General features: G+C 41.2%; 1 protein-coding gene across 5 annotated transcripts in view; it reads right to left on the reverse strand.

Moving 5' to 3' along the window:
* The window catches only part of EXT2 (exostosin glycosyltransferase 2), a 166,400-nt gene that overhangs the window by 111,268 nt on the left and 32,309 nt on the right, over positions 1 to 22,823 (reverse strand). For all 5 annotated transcript variants that reach the window (XM_032166216.2, XM_032166219.2, XM_032166218.2 and 2 more), the window contains 3 exons: positions 14,219 to 14,414; positions 12,244 to 12,383; positions 9,084 to 9,177 (listed from right to left, as the gene is read on the reverse strand). In XM_032166216.2, the coding sequence (XP_032022107.1) occupies positions 9,084 to 9,177; positions 12,244 to 12,383; positions 14,219 to 14,414 (430 nt within the window). The remainder of the gene's footprint in view (positions 1 to 9,083; positions 9,178 to 12,243; positions 12,384 to 14,218; positions 14,415 to 22,823) is intronic.

Raw genomic sequence — 22,823 nt, forward strand, 5'->3', positions numbered from 1 at the left:
TCACTGATTTTTATCTCCCTACAAGTCATTCTGATCCTCACACACACACACACACACAAAAAAAAAAGAGAGAGAAAGAAGTGAGCCTCTTCCATGCCAAGATGTAAAATGTACACCAGAACCCACAGGAATAAATTCTCTCTCGAGTTTCCAAGCCCAGAAGCAAATGCATAATACATCCGTAGTTGTAACTTACTGTGGTTCTTTAAGACCACTCTGCATTCCTTGGAAGCTCCTTCTAATACTCAAATGCTGACCTAGGAGGAGCTCTCCCAAATGACTGCCAGCATAGAGCGGGGGGCCAGAATCTACATGCTTTGAGTCAATGATCTCATTTAATCAACACAACTACTCCATACTATTATTAGCTCCAGGTTATAGACAAGGAAACAGAAGCTACAAAACTGGTACACACCCGGCAGAGCAGGATTCAAATTCAAGTCTCTCCAACTCACAGGCCCACGGGGCTTTCCAGTACCAACTTTCTTCAAACTTTCTGGACTGGGACCCACAGTAAGAAACACACAAATACATTTTATGCAACAACTCACTACTGGAACAAAAGCTACAGGAAATATTTACCCTTACTATGTATAAAGCTCTCTAATAGTTTCCTATTATATTTCATTAACAAAAAATGCCAGTCGTGACCCACTGAATTGACTTCATGATCTACTAATGAATCATTACCTTCAGTTTGGAAAATACTGCGGTACACCATGAAAAAAAAAAAAAACAAATCACCAGACTAGGAGTCAGGAGACCTAGGTTCCAGCTGCAGACTAGGCCTAACAATTCATTCTCAAGATCACTGCAACTCCAGGGCTTACTTGTCACTTGTAAAATACAAGGAATGGGTTGAATAATTTCTAAGGTCCCTTCCAGCTCTTTGATTTCTTTCCTAAATCTCTTCAATTATATTCACTGCTTTCTCCTTGCCTCACAAATCTTTTCATTACCTTCCGCTTGTTAGTTACCCTCCTTCCCTTCAGTTCTCAACCAAGTTCTTTGTTGCTGGTATTCAAAGCTCTCCCCTGCCTCCCGCGCCTGTGCCACCAGATGCTCCTCTTACCTACTAGTCTCTCCACAGAACCTCCTGGTACCTACTAGTCTCTCCACAGAACCTCCTGGTGGAAGTCAGTGCCCTGATGTTCACCCTCCCTATCTGAGGCTACCCAGTTGTGAAGATTCCTTTCACCTTCTGATCCACTCTGATCTTGAGGTCATTCCTGGCTCTCCTTAGCATAACTGAGTACACAGCACTCCTGGCCTTATAATTTATGTATTACTGAAATTTCTCTTTCCAGCAATCTGAGAGCCTTTCTTAAAGACAGGATCTGTGTCCACCCTTTTAAAAATCTCCCTCAATATGCCAATACAATACTAGGAACAAAGCAAGTCCTTAATCCATATTTATTTAACTGATTCGCATTATGAAATTAAGGACCCTAATTCTCCTAAATTTAAAGAATGCTTAGGTGAGCTATTCTTAGAAAAGTCACCAAACCAATCAAAACTTGTATCACAATAAGATGAGTGACTATACTATACAGTCTAAGTTCCACATACTACTCAACTGTATTTGCCTACAGTCAAGACAGACCAAGGCTACCAGGGAAAGCAGCTTTATGGTCTCTCCATCTAGACTGTGAGAATTTAGATTTGCATTATGAAATTAGGTACCCTAATTCTCCTAAATTTAAAGAATGCTTTGGTGAGCTGCTCTTGGAAAAGTCACCACACCAATTAAAACTGGCATCACAGTAAGACGAGTGACCTATACAGACTAAGATCCACATACTACTCAATTGTATTTGCCCACAGACAAGACAGACCAAGGCTGCCAGGGAAAGTAACTTTATGGTCTCTCCATCTGGACTGTGAGGATTTAGATCTCAGAAGCTATACAAAACAACTGCAAATCAGTCCAAACCTTAAAGACAGGAAAATTTATTTACAGGCCCTAGTGCATTGTAAATCTGAGACAGTTCTATTAAAATGCTTTTCTTGGCTTCCCATCAGATACTTGGTAAAAGTCTTTTTCCAACAAGGTTCTTAATAACAAAGTTGAAAAAAATAGTTAAACACATAAAAATGGTCTTCCTTAAGAATTCCAATTAAATGAGGCCTTATTTTATACTGCTTTAAACAACACACGTTTACCGCTTTCCTTCACAATAGGGATACACATACATAGGAAAATTCAAACAGAATATAGAGTGCTACTGAAAAAAAAAACTGTGAAATTTAAAATATCCCACAAAATGATTACACCCGTTACCAAGGCTCTCCCATTGGCCAAAGAGTCTCCCTTTGTATCAGAACCATGGTTGTCTATTTCATAGGAAGAACTCCAGGGATCACATCAATGTGCACTGTTTAAGGGAAGCAGCCAGTAACTGTTTAAGGGCAAGTACAAAAGCAGAGACCGTGAAACACAGCTTGGAGTGGCATGTCAGGACTGGAGAGGGGAGGAGGAGGGGCAGGGAATATTTGGCATTTTTTAAAAAGCCCCAAGAGTCCAGTTTATGTATATTTTTTAAAATCCTCAATTTCACAGTGGCGGTGCAGGGTGGATAAGAATGGTAGACATTATAATACTGATACTGGAAATTAGAGTGAAACCTTTTCCACATTCCTCATAACATATTTCCAGGGATGTGTCCAGTCCTAAATGTCTCAAGCAACCACTTTTTCAAGGAAGTCTGTTCAATAAGCACTTAGCTTGAATTGTTGGGAAGCTCATCCTGATTTTTACCCTCAATCCAGGCCACACAGCTCAGTGGTTTGAATGAAGTTGTAGGCAGCAGAACAGAGTGTGCTGCTTGTCTGTCCCTCACATGCTGTGTGGTCTTGGGAGGATTACTTTACGTCTCTTTATCCTCAGTTTCTTCACATAAAAAAATTCAGATTACTCTTCTAATGGCCTAGCTTACCACTCTGTTGAGTCTGCTTTATAAACTAGTGTACACTGGGGGTGGGAAATGAGGGAGAAATTGACACAGACAGCTATATAACTGTCATGGGCATAACAGACCGGCCAGCAGCACAGGGAACCCTCAGATAATACATCAGTCTGGGTTGCTAAGGTTTCTAGACATCTGAGGGTTTACACTTTTAAGCAAATAGACACTTTTTAAAAACAAAAACAAACATTTTAAACAGAAAACTTTATAAAACATATTACACAAGATCCAATATCTTAAAAACATATATGCTAAACAAAATTAAACTTAGCTGAAAGATTCAGGGCCATCACCATGAATAGTAATTTCTGTATTTCCTCAAATTTAAGATTAATAACAGTTTTGTGGGAAGAAACAGAAACTACATTTGATGTTCAAATTGATGATAAGACTTATTTGGATGTCAGAAATTCAAAATGTGAAAAATAAAGATGTATTTCTCTGAATTGAGGAATTCTGCCATCTTATAATGATATATCCAGGATATAGTGAAACCTGAAAAGCTGGCTGTCCTTACATTCAATATGCTGAGCATTCTTTTTTATTAAAAATAGCTTTTCCACCCAGTGCAGTGGCTCATGCCTATAATCCCAGCACTTTGGGAGGTTAAGGAGGGCTGACTGCTTGAGGCCAGGAGTTTGAGATCGGCCTGGCCAACATGGCAAAACCCCATCTCTACTAAAAATACAAAAATTAGCCGGGTGTGGTGGCGTATGCCTATAATCCCAGCTTCTTGGGAGGCTGAGGCACGAGAATCACTTGAACCCAGGAGGCAGAGGTTGCAGTGAGCTGAGATCGCACCACTGCACTCCAGCCTGGGTGACACAACGAGCCTCTGTCTCAAAAAAAAAAAAGTGTTTCCATCCTCTTTATTCATACCCGATTAGCAGATAACCCATCTCAGATACCTTCACTGTTAGTAGTCTTTCTTCACTTTAAATGTGTCTCTTCCAAGCTACTACAGCTATGGAAACCAAATAATTCAAATGCGTTGAAACTGTATGCAAGTAGGATGAAATAAGAGGCCCCTCATAGGGGCTCTCCTATAAAGTACAGGAACTTCGGTGTATGCACACATTTACTGTTCTGTGGCCTCTTCTACTCTCTTCTTGATCACTACTAGGCCCAACTATAGTCTAGAGGTTTTATTTTCTTAAATAAAATTGTTTTGTCTTTTTCCTAATAAGCCCACTACAGCTTCAAGTACTTCTCTGCAGCACCAATATTTGGTATGCTTAATAGAAAAATATGAAGGCACATTGAGATGGATCAGTATAATAGACTGAAAAGAAACTGGTATTTTAATGTACCCCAAGTGTTAAAGCCTAGAGAGAAAAGAAGATGCTGAATGTTTCTGCCACCTCAAAGGCTTCTAGTCAATTGAGTACAAAGAAGAGTTCAAAGGCAAGGCAGGCTCCTGACTTCCACCTCCTAGTGTGGCTGAGGTCAGAGGTCACTGCTGGTGGAGCCACTGACCAATAAAAGAATGTTTGGAAATTCTACTCAACAGATAAACTGGGGATCCATTTACACCTTCCTCCCTATCCATACAAACATTTCTAACGATACAGTCTAGTGTCTATCCAGCCTTCTGAGACCCCAGATTGTGTACTTTTTCTTTGTGATTCAGGGGAGACTAGGAATATGAATGTTCCATTTGACTACAGAAAAATATTTAGCTGAATACTTCTGCCTGCCTTCCAACATAAGAAAGATGGCTGATGGAACTCCCATCTCAAGGCCTACCTCAGATTCCACATCTCCAATAAATTCATCCTGACAGCTTTAGCCCCAACTTTCTCTCTTCCATTTCAGACCCTTAATGACCCATAATGTACCAAGAAAAATCGGCATCATCTTCTCAACTTTCTTTTTGCTTATACCCATATATCCCCAACACAAGCCCTTTGTGAATGGAGATCACAGATTTTTTTATTATCTCCTATAATCTCTCCCCCCACCAAAAAAAAAAAAATTAGGGACTCTATAAATTAACTAGTTAATCATTAGCTCATAGGACAATAAAAGACCAACTGAGAAGTCAGCTTTATACTGTTATAACTACTGTCTTCTACTGACTTAAGGAACTGTTTTTTAACTTCCCCAGAAAAAGCCCTATAAGCCCCCAGTAGTCTGCCCAACGCCACGTGCGGCAGCGCTGCTCACTGGTGACCTTCAGGAATAGATACCAGAGACACAGGTTGTACTTTTTTTCAAAAGTCTTAGTCTAACTATAGCTGTTACTTACATTAGGCTCTAGCCTTGTAGTTAACTTTTTGGCTGCTACTATCACATCTAAGGGAATTTAATTTCCTTTCTTTGTCAGGCAGTATGACTTTCTCCCTTGGTACACACAAATTCCCGTCACAACAAGGACTTCCACCACTTTAGACATCTGTCAGATTGTAGCCTTTCTAATCCTAAACTCTAAGCTGCAAAATGTTGCTCCAATACCTTCCTCACCAAGACCCTACCCCACACTTCTGGGGCCAAATCAGAAACTTTAGCTCTACTGCATCTAGGGAGAGTAAAATCCTGTGCTAAGCACTATTTTTTCTTCATCTGAAAGAAACGGTCTCTAGAGAGCGGCTATCAGGAACATGTCAGTGTGAAGCACCAGAGTGGCTCATGGCATTTAGGATTTCTTGGAAAGATTTAAATACTCAGAGGGAAAATGAGTTAATTAAAAGTGAATGGAGACCTCTGCTGGCTACGACTGTCCAATGCAGCTCCATTAAGCTAGTTCGGAGTTTCTCGGCAAGCAAATCAGACTCTGTTCCTCACCCTCAGTTCATTCTGCAATATCATCTAGGGGCTCCAAGCCATCAGCTACTGATACAATAGGCTTTCCCCTAAAAGTGGATGCCTGTCTTGCCAAAAGACCCACCTCTGACCTCCCTAAAGAGAATTCACTAAGGTATAAGAACTTTTCAGAATCAAGTGTTTTACCATTTTTTTAATTACTCCTGCCAAGGTCAGGTTAAATCAATAGAAGGTAAACAGAAAGCAAAATGACAAGAATGTTTTGGAAACAGTATATTTTGTTATAGAACCAAAGAACTCTAATTTTAGAGAGATGAGACATTAACTATTTATAGAGAACAGTGGTTCTCAATCAAAGCAATTTTGCTTGCCCTCCACCCCCAATCCCAAAGGGGACAATTGGCAAGCAATGTTCTAGAGACATTTTTGCTGATCACAACTGAGGGGAGGGGTGCTATTGGAATCTAGTAGTAGTCGAAGAAACCTAGTCATCCTTTATACCTAACTGGAAATTACTTTAACCAGATAACCTCATATCTAATTGAGATCAGCCCACTCTAGAAATGTGGGGTTGGGAGAAGAAAAGAGGTCATTTTGGGAACATGGGTTACTCAGAGAAAGGGGAGTGGGACTAGTGAGTCACCGCAGTGGAGAGTTTTAGATGGTCCGAAAGCAGCACAGGGAAAGAGGCTGTCAGAAAGCGGAAAAGAGAGTTAGAAAGGGGGCCGGGAAAGTGCCAAGACCACCTTTCTTTTTAAGCTGGCATAGTGGACTGTTCACCACTAGAGGAGGCAAGTGGCCCTTGTGACTACAGCTGTTCAAGGGGAGAAGAGATGACTACTAAATTATTAATGTTGTCAAGGAGAGTAATGTTCTTGGTAGGGACAAGTATTTCATAGAGTTTTTTAACAGCCGCATGGAATATGAGAGATTATTTAGCCAACCCTTTCATTTCATAAATGAGGAAATGGAAGCCTAGGGAGCTTGGGGACTTACCATGGTCATGCAATCAAAGGGACAGAGCCAGGAATCAAACCCAAGTCTTTTGACTCTGAGTGTGTCTCTTCGAACCCAAATAACCCAAAAGTACACTGTTTTAAATGACCAGCATTCATTCCTTCTCAACTGTTCTATGATTCTGAGCCAACACTGAAAATGACCAAGCTCATCTCAGACCTGCGGTTCCCACACCACCCTCCTATAGGCAACAGTACTCTGTGAGCTGGCAGTAGACGCCACTCCAAAAACCAAATGATTCTCTTTCACAGCTTCAGGGTGGAGGGGTGGAGAAGAAACTGGATAGAATTTGTGCATTTTAACCTCCCCAGTTTTTTCTTAACCTTTCTAGACTAGATTCTAGTATAAAATAGTCTCTGCTTTAGCATATAATTCTATATTTAGTTTTATTAATAAATCAAGATTCCATAAAAAGTAACACAAAGTGGGCCAGGTGTGGTGGCTCACGCCTATAATCCCAGCACTTTGGGAAGCCAAGGCGGGTGGATCACTTGGGGTCAGGAGTTCGACCAGCCTGGCCAACATGGTGAAATCCTGTCTCCACTGAAAGTACCAAAATTAGCCGGGCATGGTGGTGCGTGCCTGTAGTCCCAGCTACTCGGGAGGCTGAGGCAGGAGAATCACTAGAACCCTGGTGGCAGAGGTTGCAGTGAGCCAAGATCATGCCACTGCACTCCAGCCTGGACTACAGAGTGAGACCTCTCGGCGGGGAAAGAAAAGGTTAACACAAAGTGCACAAACATTATGACTCCTCAAGGAGCATTTTCTTCCACACAAGTTTTAGGAACCACAGGTTTAGATAAAAAATCTAGAGATCTCTGGACTGATTTTGATTCACTAAAACTTAGATGAAATCAGCAGTTAAATAACAACTGGGCAACCCAGAAACTTAAAACGAACATGAGGATGCTATAAATAAACTGCAGGGAAGCTAAAACTAACCTGTGATTTGCGTTCAAACCAGAATGCCAAAATATTGCACAGATAAGGTCACTGAGGCCCAGAGAAGGCAGATCCTTACCTAAGGCTACAGAGTTTGTAACCCACAGAGCTGACACCCAAGCCAGGCAACCTGAGGTAAGAACCTACAGACTTAATCTGTGTCTGATAAGAAGTTCACTATCATAATAAAGAGGGTGGACTGAACACATCCACTAACCTCACTCTCCTAAAACTCTAAAATGACAATTAAGGGGAATTTTCTAAATTAAGGTATGTATACCCTAAGATAAAGAGAATGAAAGACAAGATAACAGCATCAGAATGTGGAAGCTGAAAAGTAGAGGAAGAAGTGGTAACTGATGCTATAGACTCAAGAGAGCTGCCTCCTAAATCAGCTGAGAAAAACTTGAGTCACACTGCAGAGCCCCAAGTCAGGGGAAGAGTGGGGTTCAAGCAGGAGGACAGAGTGAAAATTTAAGTAACAGTCAGAACCTCAGATCCCCTCCCTACACAGCCAGGCAGATGCGCTGCCCCCATCCAGACAGAAGCCTGTGGCCCGTTCTTGGGGCAAGGCCAAATGCAGGCTCTCTGCCTGAGGGTGGGGGTGCTGAACTAACAGGAGGGGGTTGCATGGCACAGTTACGCACTTACTGCGGAGAATCTGCCAAGCCTCTTTTCCTGCTCTTCTCCCACATCGGTGATTTTGACAAAGATTAAACCTTTTTAAAAGTCCATTAAAAATTTTTGAGATAGTCTTCTTAACTTTTTCACCTTGCTTGATATTTAAACCCAATTAAATGTCCTTCAGGAGAAAGAAAGGGAAGCAGGACTCAGCGGGACACCAAGTGGAGTATGAGACAGTCAGAGAGCAGCCTAGGGAATGGGGCGTCGGAAGGTAGAAGAGAAATTTGGAAAGAGAGGCAGGAAAATGGCAAATGTTCCAAAAGAGAGGGGAGGATTCCCTAATTACAAAGGTTGACTGAACTGGGAACCTGGGCTAGTTTGTGCAGCCATAGTATCATGGTCAATGGCTACACAGAAGTATTGCCCTGAAATGGTCCAGCTTCCATGGCTGTCTTAGTCACTACGACTATCACCTGCTGTGACTACAAACCCTCCAAAGAGCTTCAGTTTTGCATCTGCTATGGTTAAGACCCTAAAATTGCAGTAGGCTTACCTCTGCAGAGTTCTCTGAGAGTTATTATTTCAAATCTTATTTGACGCAACTCACCTAACACTAATTTCCTGTCGTTTAAGTTTGGCTAGTTGATCTAGTGGAAGAAGTAAACCCCACTCAGGCATTCAGCTCCTGTCCCTCTGTTTCCAGTCAAGGCTACCATTTCAGTACCACCCATGTCCCCTCCCCAAGAGGGCTGCTTGGACTTGGCCTCTTACCTGTCTCTGCATTTCTTCAATCTGTCTTTGGGGGATGCTTTGCAAAATACTGTACACATCTGACATCTTTTCTTCTGGTACAACCACAGATGCTCTGGAGACAACAGCAAAACAGTTTACATATACACAGCCCTTCACAGAAAGCATTTCTACACACAGTCTTGTTTCATTCTCACAAGCAGAAACAACACCTCAAACCTCCTTCAGCCCCACATCCCTTCCGGTAAGTATTGTCTCTTTCCCCTCCCTTCCTCACTGGCTGAACTTCTCAAAGGAGTTCTCTTACAGCTCCATTTTTTTACCTCCCACTCCCTACTCCATTAATCTTTCATCCTGCCTCCACTCCACTGGTGTGCTCTAGCCACACTGGTATTATTTTAGTCACTTGAACACACCATGCTCTGCCCTACCACAGGGCCTTTGCGTGTGAAATCCCACCCACCTAGTACACTCTTCTTTATTCCCTTTCTAAATTAACAGATACTTTTCTCCTTTAGCTATCTATGAAAATCTATTCATTTATCTGGCATATATTTATGGAAGCCCTATTATGTGCTAACCCAACAGTGAATTAATCAGACAAGGAAGTCAAGAGAGTAAGCAGGCCAGAAGAATGCCTGGGGAACAGCATTCCAGGCAAAAAGTCTAACAAGCAAACAGCCCTGAAGAAGCAGTGTGGTGGGCAAGTTCCAGGAACAGCAAGGAGGCTATTGTGGCTGCAGCAGAGCAAAGAAGGCAGAGAATAACACCAGGAAAGAAGAAATGGGACAGACAGAGTCACAGCAAAGAGTATAGGACCTTGTAGGCCACTGAAAGACTTGTGCTTTTTTTCTGAGATGGGAAGCCATGAGAGGGTTCTGGGCAAAAGCATGATATAACCTAATCACGTTCCAACAGGATCATTCTATCTAAAGTGTTAGAATAAACTACAGGAAAGCAAGGACAGGAGCAGAGAGAACAACTGGAGAATACTGCAAAAGCCAGGCAAGAGATGCAGATGAGGGAAGACTTGATGATAGGGATGAGAGGGTAGAGCCCACAGGGTTTGCTAACAGATTAGACATGGTGGGTAAGAGAGAGGACTCGACAATCACTTTTCCTTCACGACATTTAGCAGAGTTTGTAATTACATTTGTATAAATTAATGATTAAACTCTAAACCTCACTTCTGCCAACTAGGCTAGTCCATCAGGACGGAAAGTGTGCCTGGCTCCACTCACCAGCGTATCCTCAGCATCTAGTATATTACTGCCTTGCACACAGCACTTGATAAACATTTGTTAAGTAAGTAAATGATTTCCACTATACAGATGGGAGAACTGAGACTCAAAAAAGATTAAGTCATTTGCCAAGATCAAAAAGCCAGCCAGTAAGAGAGCTGGTTATCTCAACCTAGGCCTTCTGACTTTAAATTCATAATTAGCACTACCCAAGCAGATCTAGATTCTCATAGAAATACCCTTTTGGACTCAGCTTAGAGTTACTGCCTCTGTGAAGCCCTCACCAATCCCACTGCCAATGATGGTGTGTGTCTCCCCCTCTTCCTGGCATCCCATCCAGTCACAGCTGTCTCATCACAGAATTTGGCAACTGCAGATTTACTCCTCTGTCTTCCACCACTACACCATGAGTGTCCCTGAGAAAAGGTTTGGCCTTGACTGTATTTGTCTCCCTATACTTAAGACAGTACCTGGTAAATAAAAGGTACTTAATGGACGCTTTCATTGGGAGATAAATGCTGGAAATGGCTCATCGCTTCTCTAAGACATGAAGAATAACTACATGTTCTCCTCTTTCAAGCTGAGTTAGGCTCCCTCCTCTCTTCTGGGTTTCCATGGTCCCCTGTGCATACAGCTGCTATGACATTTACCATAAAACATTATCATCGGTTTGTCTTCTCTCACTAGATTCTAGCCTTCTTGGAAACAGAGACTCTATGTTACTCACAAGAGGGTTTCCAATCAATGTGAGATGAATGAATAAATGAATGAATGAATGAACTACAGCTATTCAAGTTGTTCAAATACCTGTGGTGATCAGATTTGGACAGAAATACCAAAAAAGTTGGGACAGGAAAAAACTAGTAAGCATTTGAGGCAAGGAAAAGACTGAGAGATAGATATGAATGGAATTAATTTTCAACAACCTTCACCCTGCAAAATCTTGGGAAAGTGAAGCATGAGAATAGAGGGCTATTCTGTTTATTGCAATATAAATGGTGAACACCCAGTAGAATGGAACTGGGTCCAAATGTACACTGGGAATGTCTCTAAGCTTTCATCTACATGAGGCTCTCCACCACCAGCTACAACATTATGCAAATTCGATAGAGACTCTAGACCAGTGGTTCTCAACTCTGACTACAAATCAGAATTACCCGGGAGCTTTAACATTCAGAATCCCCAAGAATTAGGCAAGGCATTTTTTTTTTTAAGCTCTCCAGGTGAGTCTACTCTGCAGTCAGAGTTGAACACTGGTCTAGGCTAGAGGTTGGTAACTATTTTCTGAAAAGCAACAGTTCCCAACCTTTTCAGCACCAAGGACTGGTTTTGTGGAAGACAATTTTTCCACAGACTGGGTTTGGCAGGGAATCGTTTGGGGATGAAACTGTTCCACCTCAGATCATCAGGCATTAGTTAAATTCTCATAAGGAGAGCGCAACCTAGATTCCTTGTATGCACAGTTCACAGTAGGGTCCACACTCCTATGATAATTTAATGCCACCACTGATCTGACAGGATGCAAGGCTCAGATGGTAATGTTCACTGGCCCGCTGGTCACCTCCTGCTGTGCAGCCCAGGAGGTGGGGACCCCTGTGATGAAAGGCCAGATAGTGGTATTTTAAGCCCTGTATGTCATCCAATTTCTGTTGCAATTACTTAATTCCACCAATGTGACACAATAACAGCCAGACTATATGTAAAGGAAGGGACATGGCTGTGTTTCAATAAAACTTGACTTACAAAAACAGCCAGCCTGCAAACTGGCCTCAGTCTGTGAACTGCTCTAGGCCAATGTACTAACTCTCCTAATGGAAGATAGAGAAAAACTATCTGTAGTAGTTCTTGAACCAGGGTATACATTACAACGACCTGAGGAGATTTTATTTGTAATACACGCAGAACCACTAGTGTAGAGTTTACTAGAAGGTACTACCCACCTCTTCCAGTCAAGAACTTCAGAGAAAGGCAAAATATAGGAGTCTGCAATGACAACCGGGACACAGCCAGCTTGTAACACATCGCTCAATACTGCCTGGCCCAGCCGAGCTCCACGAAGGACCACACAGAAAGTAGCCTCCTGCAGGAACACAAGGAGGCAGGAGATTACAAACTAGTTTTGCTGATCCACTAACTTTGATCCCTATAGACCACAAAGTTTCTACAAGGGTTGACGCCAAGCAATACTGAGGCATCTTGACACAAAATGGCAAAAGACAACAGCTCACACCTGTAAAACTTGAAAAGTTTAAATGGCTACAATGTTTTGTATTAATATTTCTACTCTTCAGTATTGCTTCAATGCCACCACTGTTGGCCTTCTGAAAATGTTCAAAGTCAATGTCAAAGTCTTCCCCTAGACAGCTAACAACGTGACTTCCTGCAAATGGGTTTCTTTAGGCCCTAGTGTACTATGTAAACACACCACGGCACACTGTCTGACATCTCTTACAGTACTTACCTCAGCCTACCTTGTAATGGAACTATTTTGTCTGGGAATTTCAGGCTTTCTAGAAGACCCCCTAAAGGGAAGGTATCAAATCTCTTTTCATCTTTCTACCCCCCGTAGCATCTAACAGTGTGCTTTTTATATAGAAGATATTCATTTCATGAATTCAATGCCTTTGAAAAGATATTAAGACTAATATGTTCTATAAAAAAAATCTAATGAAAAATTTCTTCCTCATTCACTCCCTCAAACCCCCTCAATGTGGGGAATACTTGGGAAAAGGAGAGATGTACCACAGAAAAAACAGCTGCAATAGGTAAACCAAAATGCAGAGACCCTAACTACCTAACATTGTTTCTCCCAGTTTTTGCCTCTTAAGAAGGAGGGGAAAAGATTAAAAAAAAAAACAACAAAATAAAAACTAATCTTTAAAGCTAGAGAAAAGGAAAGTTCAGAAAAAGAAATAAAGGAATTCGATATTCCAAACACCTCTGGGGATAAATGAGAAAAGCAGCAAGAGGAGAGGAAGAGAAGTCATCATGGTGCCCGGGGGTGCAGGTGGAAAGCTCCCCTGACCTCAAGAGTCGGCATCCAGATGTGGACACACGTGCTGATAACCATTTTTCCTGTCTAGACAAAGGTTACTATAAATACTCCTGCCCTCATCACCACTGTTACCAGCCAGACATTCCAGGGGAAGTGCAGCACTTTTTGAATGTATTTTTACAATCCCAGTATGGGCAAGCTCTCTGGAGATTAAAAAAAAAAAAATCACACCAGCTCCTTTGTGTTTCTCCTTGAGCTAACCTGTGTCCATTTTAAATATTTAAGTGAACAAAGCTCAATTTCTCATTTCCTAGCCCCTATACCCTTGGAATGTCAAATATCCTACATATAAAACATCCCCAAAGGGACTGCTTTCCCTATGGTTATGGAAGTACAGCCATTCCCACTATGTAAATAAAGGACATGCTACTGACAGGAGATGCTAAAGGTGGCAAGAACTCCAAATAGCAAAACAAACAAAACAACCCCCAAACCCCTCCACTCCCAGAGAAAGTTCACTGTGGCTCTGTAGGCCAGTATGGTCAAGGGATGCAAGTTGCCACCTCGAAGAAGAAAATTTCTCTGGACTGCCTTATGAATACAGGGGTAAAAGCAAGACACATTTGCCTGCTTGGTCCATGTGGCTTGTCTGCGAATCTATGAGACTTGTGTTTTTGAAGTATAATGAATATCTGAAAGGAGTATGGATTCTCATAGGCCAAGCAGCTTTGCACGAACATAAGACATTAGACATCCAAGTACCTGAAGGTCTACATGTCCAGTAAAGAGCAATGCTATGTTTTCTTCCCCTTGGGTAATTCTAGTTGCATGTTGAAAACAACTCAGGTTTGCTGGGCTCAATTTTAACCCATGTAAGCAAACTCTACTGAGCCTTACGAGAGGTAATGAATGACACTCACCTGTAGCACCTGTGGGTAATCGAAGACCTGGTGCTTGTGGCAGCGCTTACGGACAGAAAGGACACCCTCTGAGAGGTTGGTGCATTTATCGAGTACTAACACTGACTCTCCGTGTTTGACCTGGAGGGCTTCTAGGTCCTCTCTGTACTCGGGATGGAGACCCACCTGAGATGACAGGAGGAAGTATTGCCGTGGACTACAAGGGAAAAAACAGGTGACTGGAAAATTGCAGCTGGTATGTTAGTCAAGGTAAGACAAACTTTGATATTAAACTTACGACAGTGTTTCCTTACCAGTCTTCACCTCCACTGATTTTTTAAATTATCTTCTGTAGTATTAGTAAATATTTAAAATATTATATATTGTGAGAAAGTAAGATATGATTCATTCACACACTGAAATATCATGCAATCATAACAAATCTTATTTGGGAACAGTTCTTGATATTGTGAGGAAATGCTTATAATATGCTAAGCTGAGAGCGCATGCTATAAATGTGTGTGTGTGTGTGTGTGTGTGTGTGTGTGTGTGTAGAAGAGAAACTGATAATTTGGAAGGAATATCAAAGTGTTGTCTTAGTTACATGTGAGTCCCTGATCTGAAAGGGACTGGAAGCTGGCTGCATTCTTCAAATGGGGAAAGAGGGAAGCTTGATGGGAAGCACTGGCATGCAACCAAAGGGCTCTGGAAAGGGCTGCTCCTGGCTGTCGAACAGCATCCCTGTGCAATGCAGAGGCTGCAGGGAAAGTCCCCATCGTCGAGGCCACATAAATGGAAGGGAGACCGAATTGGTAGTTGAAAACAAGAAGTAGAAAAAACGATCTTCATCAAAGCATGGAATCTCCAGTCTTAACATCTTGATGGCAAGGATGTATAAAAGAAAACAGAGGGAAGAAAGATCTCCAAGGGTCTAGTGCCATGCAGATCTCCACAAGAGACAGAAATGAAAACACAAAGTTAGTAAGTCTGAAATCAAGGGGAAGATTTTGGAGAGACCAGATGGGAAGTAATTCCCTCCTGGAAGACAAGACTCAAACAAGACAGAGAGCGTACAGAACATAAAAGCTATACAGGCTGAGCATATCAAATCTGAAAATCTGAAATCCAAAATGCTCCAAAATCCAAAGCTTTCTGGATGCCAACATGATGCTCAAAAGAAATGCTCATTGAAACATTTTAAATTTCTGGATGTGGAATGCTCAACCAAGAGTATAACGCAAATACTCCAAAATCTGAAAAAATCAGGAGTCCAGAACACTTCTGGTCCTGAGCATTTTGGATAAGGGATACTCAACCTGTTTAGACTGAGGGACCACAAGGAATCAGTGTCAAAGAGAAGAATCACAGAAAGTATGTTCCAGGAAGAAATGAAACACTCATTAGGCCTAGAAGCAGCACACACTGAAATTCAGCTCAAACTGGTACAGCCCAGGGAAAATACTAAGGCTACGTATCTCTCACAGGTAACGCCACCACACAACCTAGAGTTTGTGAATCCATCCATTTTTTGTTTGTTTGTTTGTTTTTGGCTTTGAAGAGAGAATGGTAATTGTTACTTTTCCTTAGTTACTCAGAGTTGTTTGGAAGTTCTAGCTGAGGAGCATCTCACTCAATAATTATACTCTAACTGAGAAGGTCATCTTCTTTTACAGAGGATTAAGCTTCAGGTCCAAATCACATAAGGCAATGAGTGAAGGTGAACACCTGCCTAGCCAGCTAGACTAGTCATATAAACCAGAGAAAAGAGCAACCTATACCACAACCAGACTGCTTTTACATCCTCAGGATCAATTCTGGTTTTGGCCTAACAGCAAAAGGCACTTAACACATCACAATTAAGAAAAAAAGGAACCAGCAGACTCCCTAGAACTTCACTAATAGCAACTAGCCACCTGAGGCCATTTAAATTAAACTAATTTAAAGTAAATAAAATTAAAAGTTCAGTTTGTCAGTCACACTAGGCCCATTTCCAGTGCTCAATAGTCATATGTGGCTGGGGGCTGCCTGACAGCACAAATGTTGACCATGTCCTTACTGCAGAAAGTTCCACTTAATGGAGCTGCTCCACAAGGTAGGTGAGAGCCAGAGGCCAGGGTGACAGTAAGTGGAGATAAGAAAGATATACAACAGCAACCCAGTGGGGAGATGGTTTGGATCGGCTGTACAGACTGGTTCCTTTTTCCTGGCCCATTTCCTCCTAAATTACAATTTATTGAGCAATATGTTCAATATTTATAGCCAAAAGTATTCTTTCTAGACACTGAAACAGGCTTTTGAGTTCTACTCCAAGCCCTGAGCCTCAATAATTTTTCTTTTGTAAAAGTATTAATTTTCAGAAGATGCCTTAGTGATGGCGAGATCGCATATAGGGAGCACCCGCAGCTCATCTCAAAGTAAACACCATCTTTGCTCAAATTACTTCCATAATCAAACTTACCTGTTTAAACAAGAGGAGAATTTATAGTCAAACCCACAAGACAAGCAGGGAAACTTCCTTAATAATTAAAGCTATTCAAAAATGAAACAGACTGTGTTGTAAGTTGCTGATTTTTCAATATAAATCAGAAACTTTTTCAGTAAAAAGTTACTGAAAAGTCATGCATCAAGTTAAGAGCTAAATGGTCTTTAAAGGTCTTTCCAAACCATAAGACCCTGGTTCTCTGAAGGATCTCATGGATGTTTCTGGAGTCTTTCTCTTTAAGTAGAGCTGATAGCACAAAACTAGTGTTCTACCCTCTCCAGAAAAAGAATAAACAGGTGGGCATCCAAGAGGAGTGAAGAGGATGTCCAGGCAGAAGGGCATAGCGTGTTGGAGTCCCAGAGGGCATTTCTGCATGGTCGGGTGGGGAAGAAGGTGCATGTGGAATGTTCAAGCCCTAGTGGGGTGGGAGCTTCTGCTTAAGAGAAGAGTAGTAAGGTAGCCTGGCGCAGGGTATCAGAGCCCCAGAAGGGAAAGGAAGGCTTCTGTGCTGTGGGAAGGGTTATGGGGATGCTGGAGACCAAGTGAGGTTAGGAGGGCATCTGGGCAGCTCAGAAGAGAGTGTTAGAGCCTGGGCAGGCTGAGAAGGATGCCCAAGTTGTGGGGAGAATGATGGTAATGATAGCATCACCCCAGCGCTAGAATCCAAGAAGTGTAAGGAAGGCATCTGTGCTGGGAGGGTGCAGGGCAGCACAATGTGGGGGGTCAGAGTCTGAGCAGGGATGAGGAGGGGTGGGGAAGGCCTCTGTGCAGTGTGGGGGCAAGGGGGCAACAGAAGTTTGATGAATATAAGAGGGTTGATCAAATAAGTAAAGATGTTGAGGATAATGAGAGCCAGATTTCTAGGAGTCAGAGAAGGGAGTTACAAACATGGAAAGAGAGAAAACCAGAATGCCCCTGCAGTGTTGGATGGAACTGGAGATACTGAGATGAATGCATGGTTTTCAATATGCATAAATAGATAGACATCTATCTGTACAGATATAGAAATAAATACAGATGATGTGTGGTGCCCAAAGAAACTCTTAAGAAAGACTCTGGGTTAGATTTCACTGATGAGAAATAAAGTTCTATTTTAGACATTCAGTTACCAGGATCACTGGATCCCCGCTCTACTGCTACTCCATTTTCAACATAAATGTATAGATGTGAACAAGTCTAAAAATGTGTCCCCTGCTTGCATGCTGGCTGTCCTTGACCTGACAGATAGTTGAAGGAGTATGCCCATTTTAGTTTTAAACCAACTAAATTTTAAGGTGGATTTGTTTTTCTTTTAAAGACTGAAATGACTAGCTATGGCTTTCATGTCTCCTCCCAGCAGCGCTGATATCTAAGTTTAAGCAAAACCATGCTGAGAACTTGAAGTCTCCCTCAATAGTAACCGTTGTAAACTCCCAATTTAGTTCATTTTAGAAGGAAAATGACAAGAATTCCAGCTGAGGCCAAAACAGCTGTGAGAAGCAGCTATCAATAGCAACAATCATCCACTTCCCATTGAACAAATACTGACAGAGATTTAAAACAAAAATAAAAGCAAAGCTCTCACTATTCTGTATAGCCCGCAATAGATGTGGGAATTCCCTTAAACAGCAACTCTCACAAGGATCAACAAACCCAAAACACTGCCATGAAGTGGCCCACCCCGCCTTCTCCCACATCCCTGGCAGGATGATGAGTCTGAACCTGTCTTTACTTTTTAATTTTTTTTTGTCTTGGTTTTCGGGGGCAGGGAGGGGTGGTTGTAGGAGATGTTCTTATATAAAAGTTAACATCACAAGTGCATGACCAGACTGCAAGCTGGCACCGAAATGGACAGCATGGGCCCAAGCCAAGTTGCAGAAATCCATCTACTGGCCAGCAGAGGCAGGTTCATGCTCAGCGCAACCTTACCTTTCGGTGCTACCCTGAAGATAAACTGGGCACTCCTGTCGGGTTATTGAACCACAGAACTTTAGAAACTGACACCTTTTCAAAGGATCTAGTTAAAGATATTAATTCCAGCTGAGTTATACATAAAAATTAGAGACACTAAATTACTAGGAAAATACCACCAATATAAAATCTCTGAAACTAATTATTTGAAAATGAGTTTTACTGTTTGGAGTGGTTTTTCTCCTTTGTTTTATTTTCACTTAAAGCTTTTATTTTCAGTTTTCTTCCCTGGATTAAACCTGAAGGGGATTAAGAGTCCTAAACCAATATAAGAGAGGTAGATCATATGAGAGGGATTAAACAATAAAGAGAGTTTGGTTCAAGTGGTCTCAAGAAAAGTGCACTGAAGACAGAGGCCCACAGCAGCTGAGCAGTCCTAGCAGACCAGTCCTCACATGTCACTCTCTGCCTCACCCAGGGTTTCTCAACCCCAGCGCTGCTGACATTTGCACCCAGTAATTCTTGATGATGGGGGCTGCCCTGCCCTATGCAGGGAAGAATTAACATGGCAGGCCTGAGTGTTCTCCTTAGAAAGGCTTGCTTATAAGTTTGGTCTTTGGCTGTCAGCTGGAAACTTGGATTTGGAGGGGGTTCCCATCATCCCTGGAACTGATAAGAGTGGCTCACTGTGTCCAAACTGCACAAACAAGTGTGGTTTATGCTGAACACATGCTTTCCTTCTGGGAGTCTGGAAGTTTGGCACGTGCCAGGCAGAGACAGCCTATGCAATCAGCTCCTAAGAAAGGCCCTGGGTGCTAAGTCTCTGACGAGCTCCCTTGGTTGACAGCATTTCACAAGTGTTGTCACAGCTTCCTGCTGAGGGAACTGAGCACATCCTGTGCACTCCACTGGAAGAAGGCACTTGAAGGCTTGTGCCTGGTTTCTCCAGATTCACCCCATGCGCCTTCTACCTCTCTGAGTGTGCTGTGCATCCTTTTGCCACAGACATTAGTACAATTATATGCTGAGTCATGGAGCCCTCCTGGCAAACCATAGTAACTGGAAGTGGTCTTCAGGACCCTGTGACACACATCCCCACAGTCATGACAGTCAAAAATGCATATCTATACATATGTATATGTGTGTATATATATATATACACACACACATATATATATACATATATACACACATATATACACATATATATACACATATATACACACATATATACATATATACACACATATATACACACATATATACATATATATACACATATATATACACACATATATACATATACATATATATATGGCCAAATGTCCCCTGGGGGACAAAATCATTCCCTTATCTCCTGATGAGAGACAGCAGTATAGCCCAATACTTGGTCCAAACAGACTTTCAATAAAGGTTTGACTTGAAGTGAACTGAACTAAACTGAATTAAATTAAATAATTTCCAGAACAACTTTAGGAGGAAAAAAAGAGAAAAAGAAATGAATAAAAACTTTTTAAATCACACAACAGATTTAAGTAAATGCTCACAGAAGCAGCAGAGAAGTAACTCTTTTCTCTACTTATAGTTATTTCTATCTCATGCTACATAAATATGCCAAATTAAGACCATAGGCACATAACAGAAACTTGTACCACCCCAAAGGGTACCAGCGGGGCTTATGTAGATCATCCTTTCTGAATTTATGAAAATCTAACCTCAAAATAGGGCACTGAATTATACCAGTTTCTTCTGTCCATGAATTCACTATAAGAATTATTTGTGTATTTCCATTGTGATGATAATCCAAAAAATTAGTATGGGGATAGTTTTGCTCATATTTAATGATGAATACTGCTAAAAAATATTCAACTTCCAAGTTTCTATTTAATGGGCTAATGAGATGAGAGAAACACTAAAAATGTAAATCATATAAAGCAGTAGAGTAAAATGCAGATAGAATCTAAGCTGTGGGTATACATTATGTTCAGTGTAAAATTTTTTAAACTTTGCTGTTTGGAAATTTTCATAATAAAATATTGGGAAAAAGTATGAATCATGTATCTGTACCATATGAAGATAAATGATGTCACAATATGCTATCTAAAGGGAAACTTCTAATGTTTCATATAGAAAACATGGTTAAAAAAAAAAAGTACATTTTCACCCAACATACAACAGTATAGGCACATCAAACCCAGCAAATCCATAATTAACTCCATATTCACCTTAAAGATGCAATCCCATTTCAAAGAAACAGCATCAGCTATCATATTCAATTGTTAATCTAAATGTTATTAGTTTTGTAGATGTGCTTATATTTAATTTGTAAATTTGTTTCAGTTTTGTAGTTATATAAGCACAAAGAGTTTAGACTGTTTTTTATTTATATTTACTTATAACAAAAATAGTTAATTAAAATGCAAAGGACCTTGAATAGTCAGAAAAACTCTGAAAAAGAAGAACACAGCCTGGGCAGTATCACAAGAACCCATCTCTATAAAAAATTAGCCAGGCGTGGTGGCATATACCTATAGTCCTAGCTACTTGGGAGGCTGAGGCAGGAGGATCGCCTGAGCCCAGGGGTTCAAGGCTGCAGTGAGTTATGATCCCACCAATTCGATCCAGCACTCCAGGGTGACAGAGCGAGACCTTGTCTCTTAAAACAAGAAAAAGGAAGAACAAAGTTGGTGAACTTACATTTATTTCAAAACTTAATACAAAGCTAAGGTAACCAAGACAATGTAGTACTGGCATAATAGACATATAGACCAACAGATTCGAATTGACAATCCAAAAATAAACCCATACATCTATGGCCAGTTGATTTTTAACAAGGGTACCAAGACCATTCAATAGAAGAAGACTTGTTTTTTCAACAAGTGGTGTTCAGACAACTAGACATACACAAGCAAAAGAATGAAGCTGGACCCCCACCTTATACCACATACAAAAATTAACCAAAATGAACCACAAATCTAAATTTAAGAGCCAAAACTGTAAAACTCTTAGAAGAAAACGTAAGGGCAAATCTTCATGGCCTTGGATTAGGCAATGGTTTCTTAAAAATGACACCAAACTGCAAGTAACCAAAGGAAAAACAGATAAATTGACTTCATCAAAATGAGGAACTTTTGTGCATCAAAGGACACTATCAAGAACGTGAGGCCAGGTGCGGTGGCTCACACCTATAATCCCAGCACTTTGGGAGGACAAGGTGGGTGGATCACCTGAGGTCAGGAGTTTGAAACCAGCCTGACAAACATGGAGAAACCCCGTCTCTACTAAAAATACAAAATTAGCTGGGCGTGGTGGCGCACGCCTGTAATCCCAGCTACTTGGGAGGTTGAGGCAGGAGAATCACTTGAATCCGGGAGACGGAGGTTTTGGTGAGCCGAGATCACGCCATTGCACTCCAGCTTGGGCAACAAGAGCAAAACTCCGTCTCAAAAAAAAAAAAAAAAAAAAGAAAGTGAAAAGCAATCTATAGAATGGGAGAAAGGATTTGCAAATCATGGATCTGATGAGGTTCTAACATCTGTTATAGATAAAGAATTCTTATAGCTCTACGATAAAGAGACAATTCAATTTTAAAATCGGCAAATGATCTGAATAGACATTTCTCCAAAGAAGTTATATAAATGGCCAATAAGCACATGAAAAGATACTCAAAATTATCAGTCAGTAGGGAAATGCAAACCAAAACCACAATGAAGATACGACTTCACATACACTAGGATGGCTAGAATAAAAAACACAGGCAACAACAAGGGTTAGTGAGGATCTGGGGAAATCGAAACCCTCATATGTGGCTGGTGGGAATGTGAAATGGTGCAGCCGCTTTGGAAAAGAGTTTGGCAGCTCCTCAAAAAGTTAAACACAGAGCTACCATATGACCCAGCGGTTCTGCTCCTAGGTCAAGAGAACTGAAACCAGCTTTACACAAAAACTTGTATACAAATGTTCCTAGCAGCATTATTCATAAGAGCTAACAGGTGGAAATAATCCAAATTTCCATCAACTGATGAAGAGATGAACAAAATGTGGTATATTCATATGATGAAATATTCAGCCAAAAAACAAAGGAAGTACTGATTCCATCTCTGACATGAATAAGCCTTGGAAACATTATGCTGAGTGAAAGAAGACAGGTACAAAAGACCATTTATTGTATAATTATGTTGATAGGAAATGTCCAGAATAGGCAAACCCATAGAGAGAAAAAGCAGATTAAGGATTCTTGCTGGGGACAGAGGT

The sequence above is a fragment of the Hylobates moloch genome, unplaced genomic scaffold (genome assembly GCF_009828535.3).
Source record: "Hylobates moloch isolate HMO894 unplaced genomic scaffold, HMol_V3 SCAFFOLD_11, whole genome shotgun sequence".
NCBI classification, from domain to species: domain Eukaryota; kingdom Metazoa; phylum Chordata; class Mammalia; order Primates; family Hylobatidae; genus Hylobates; species Hylobates moloch.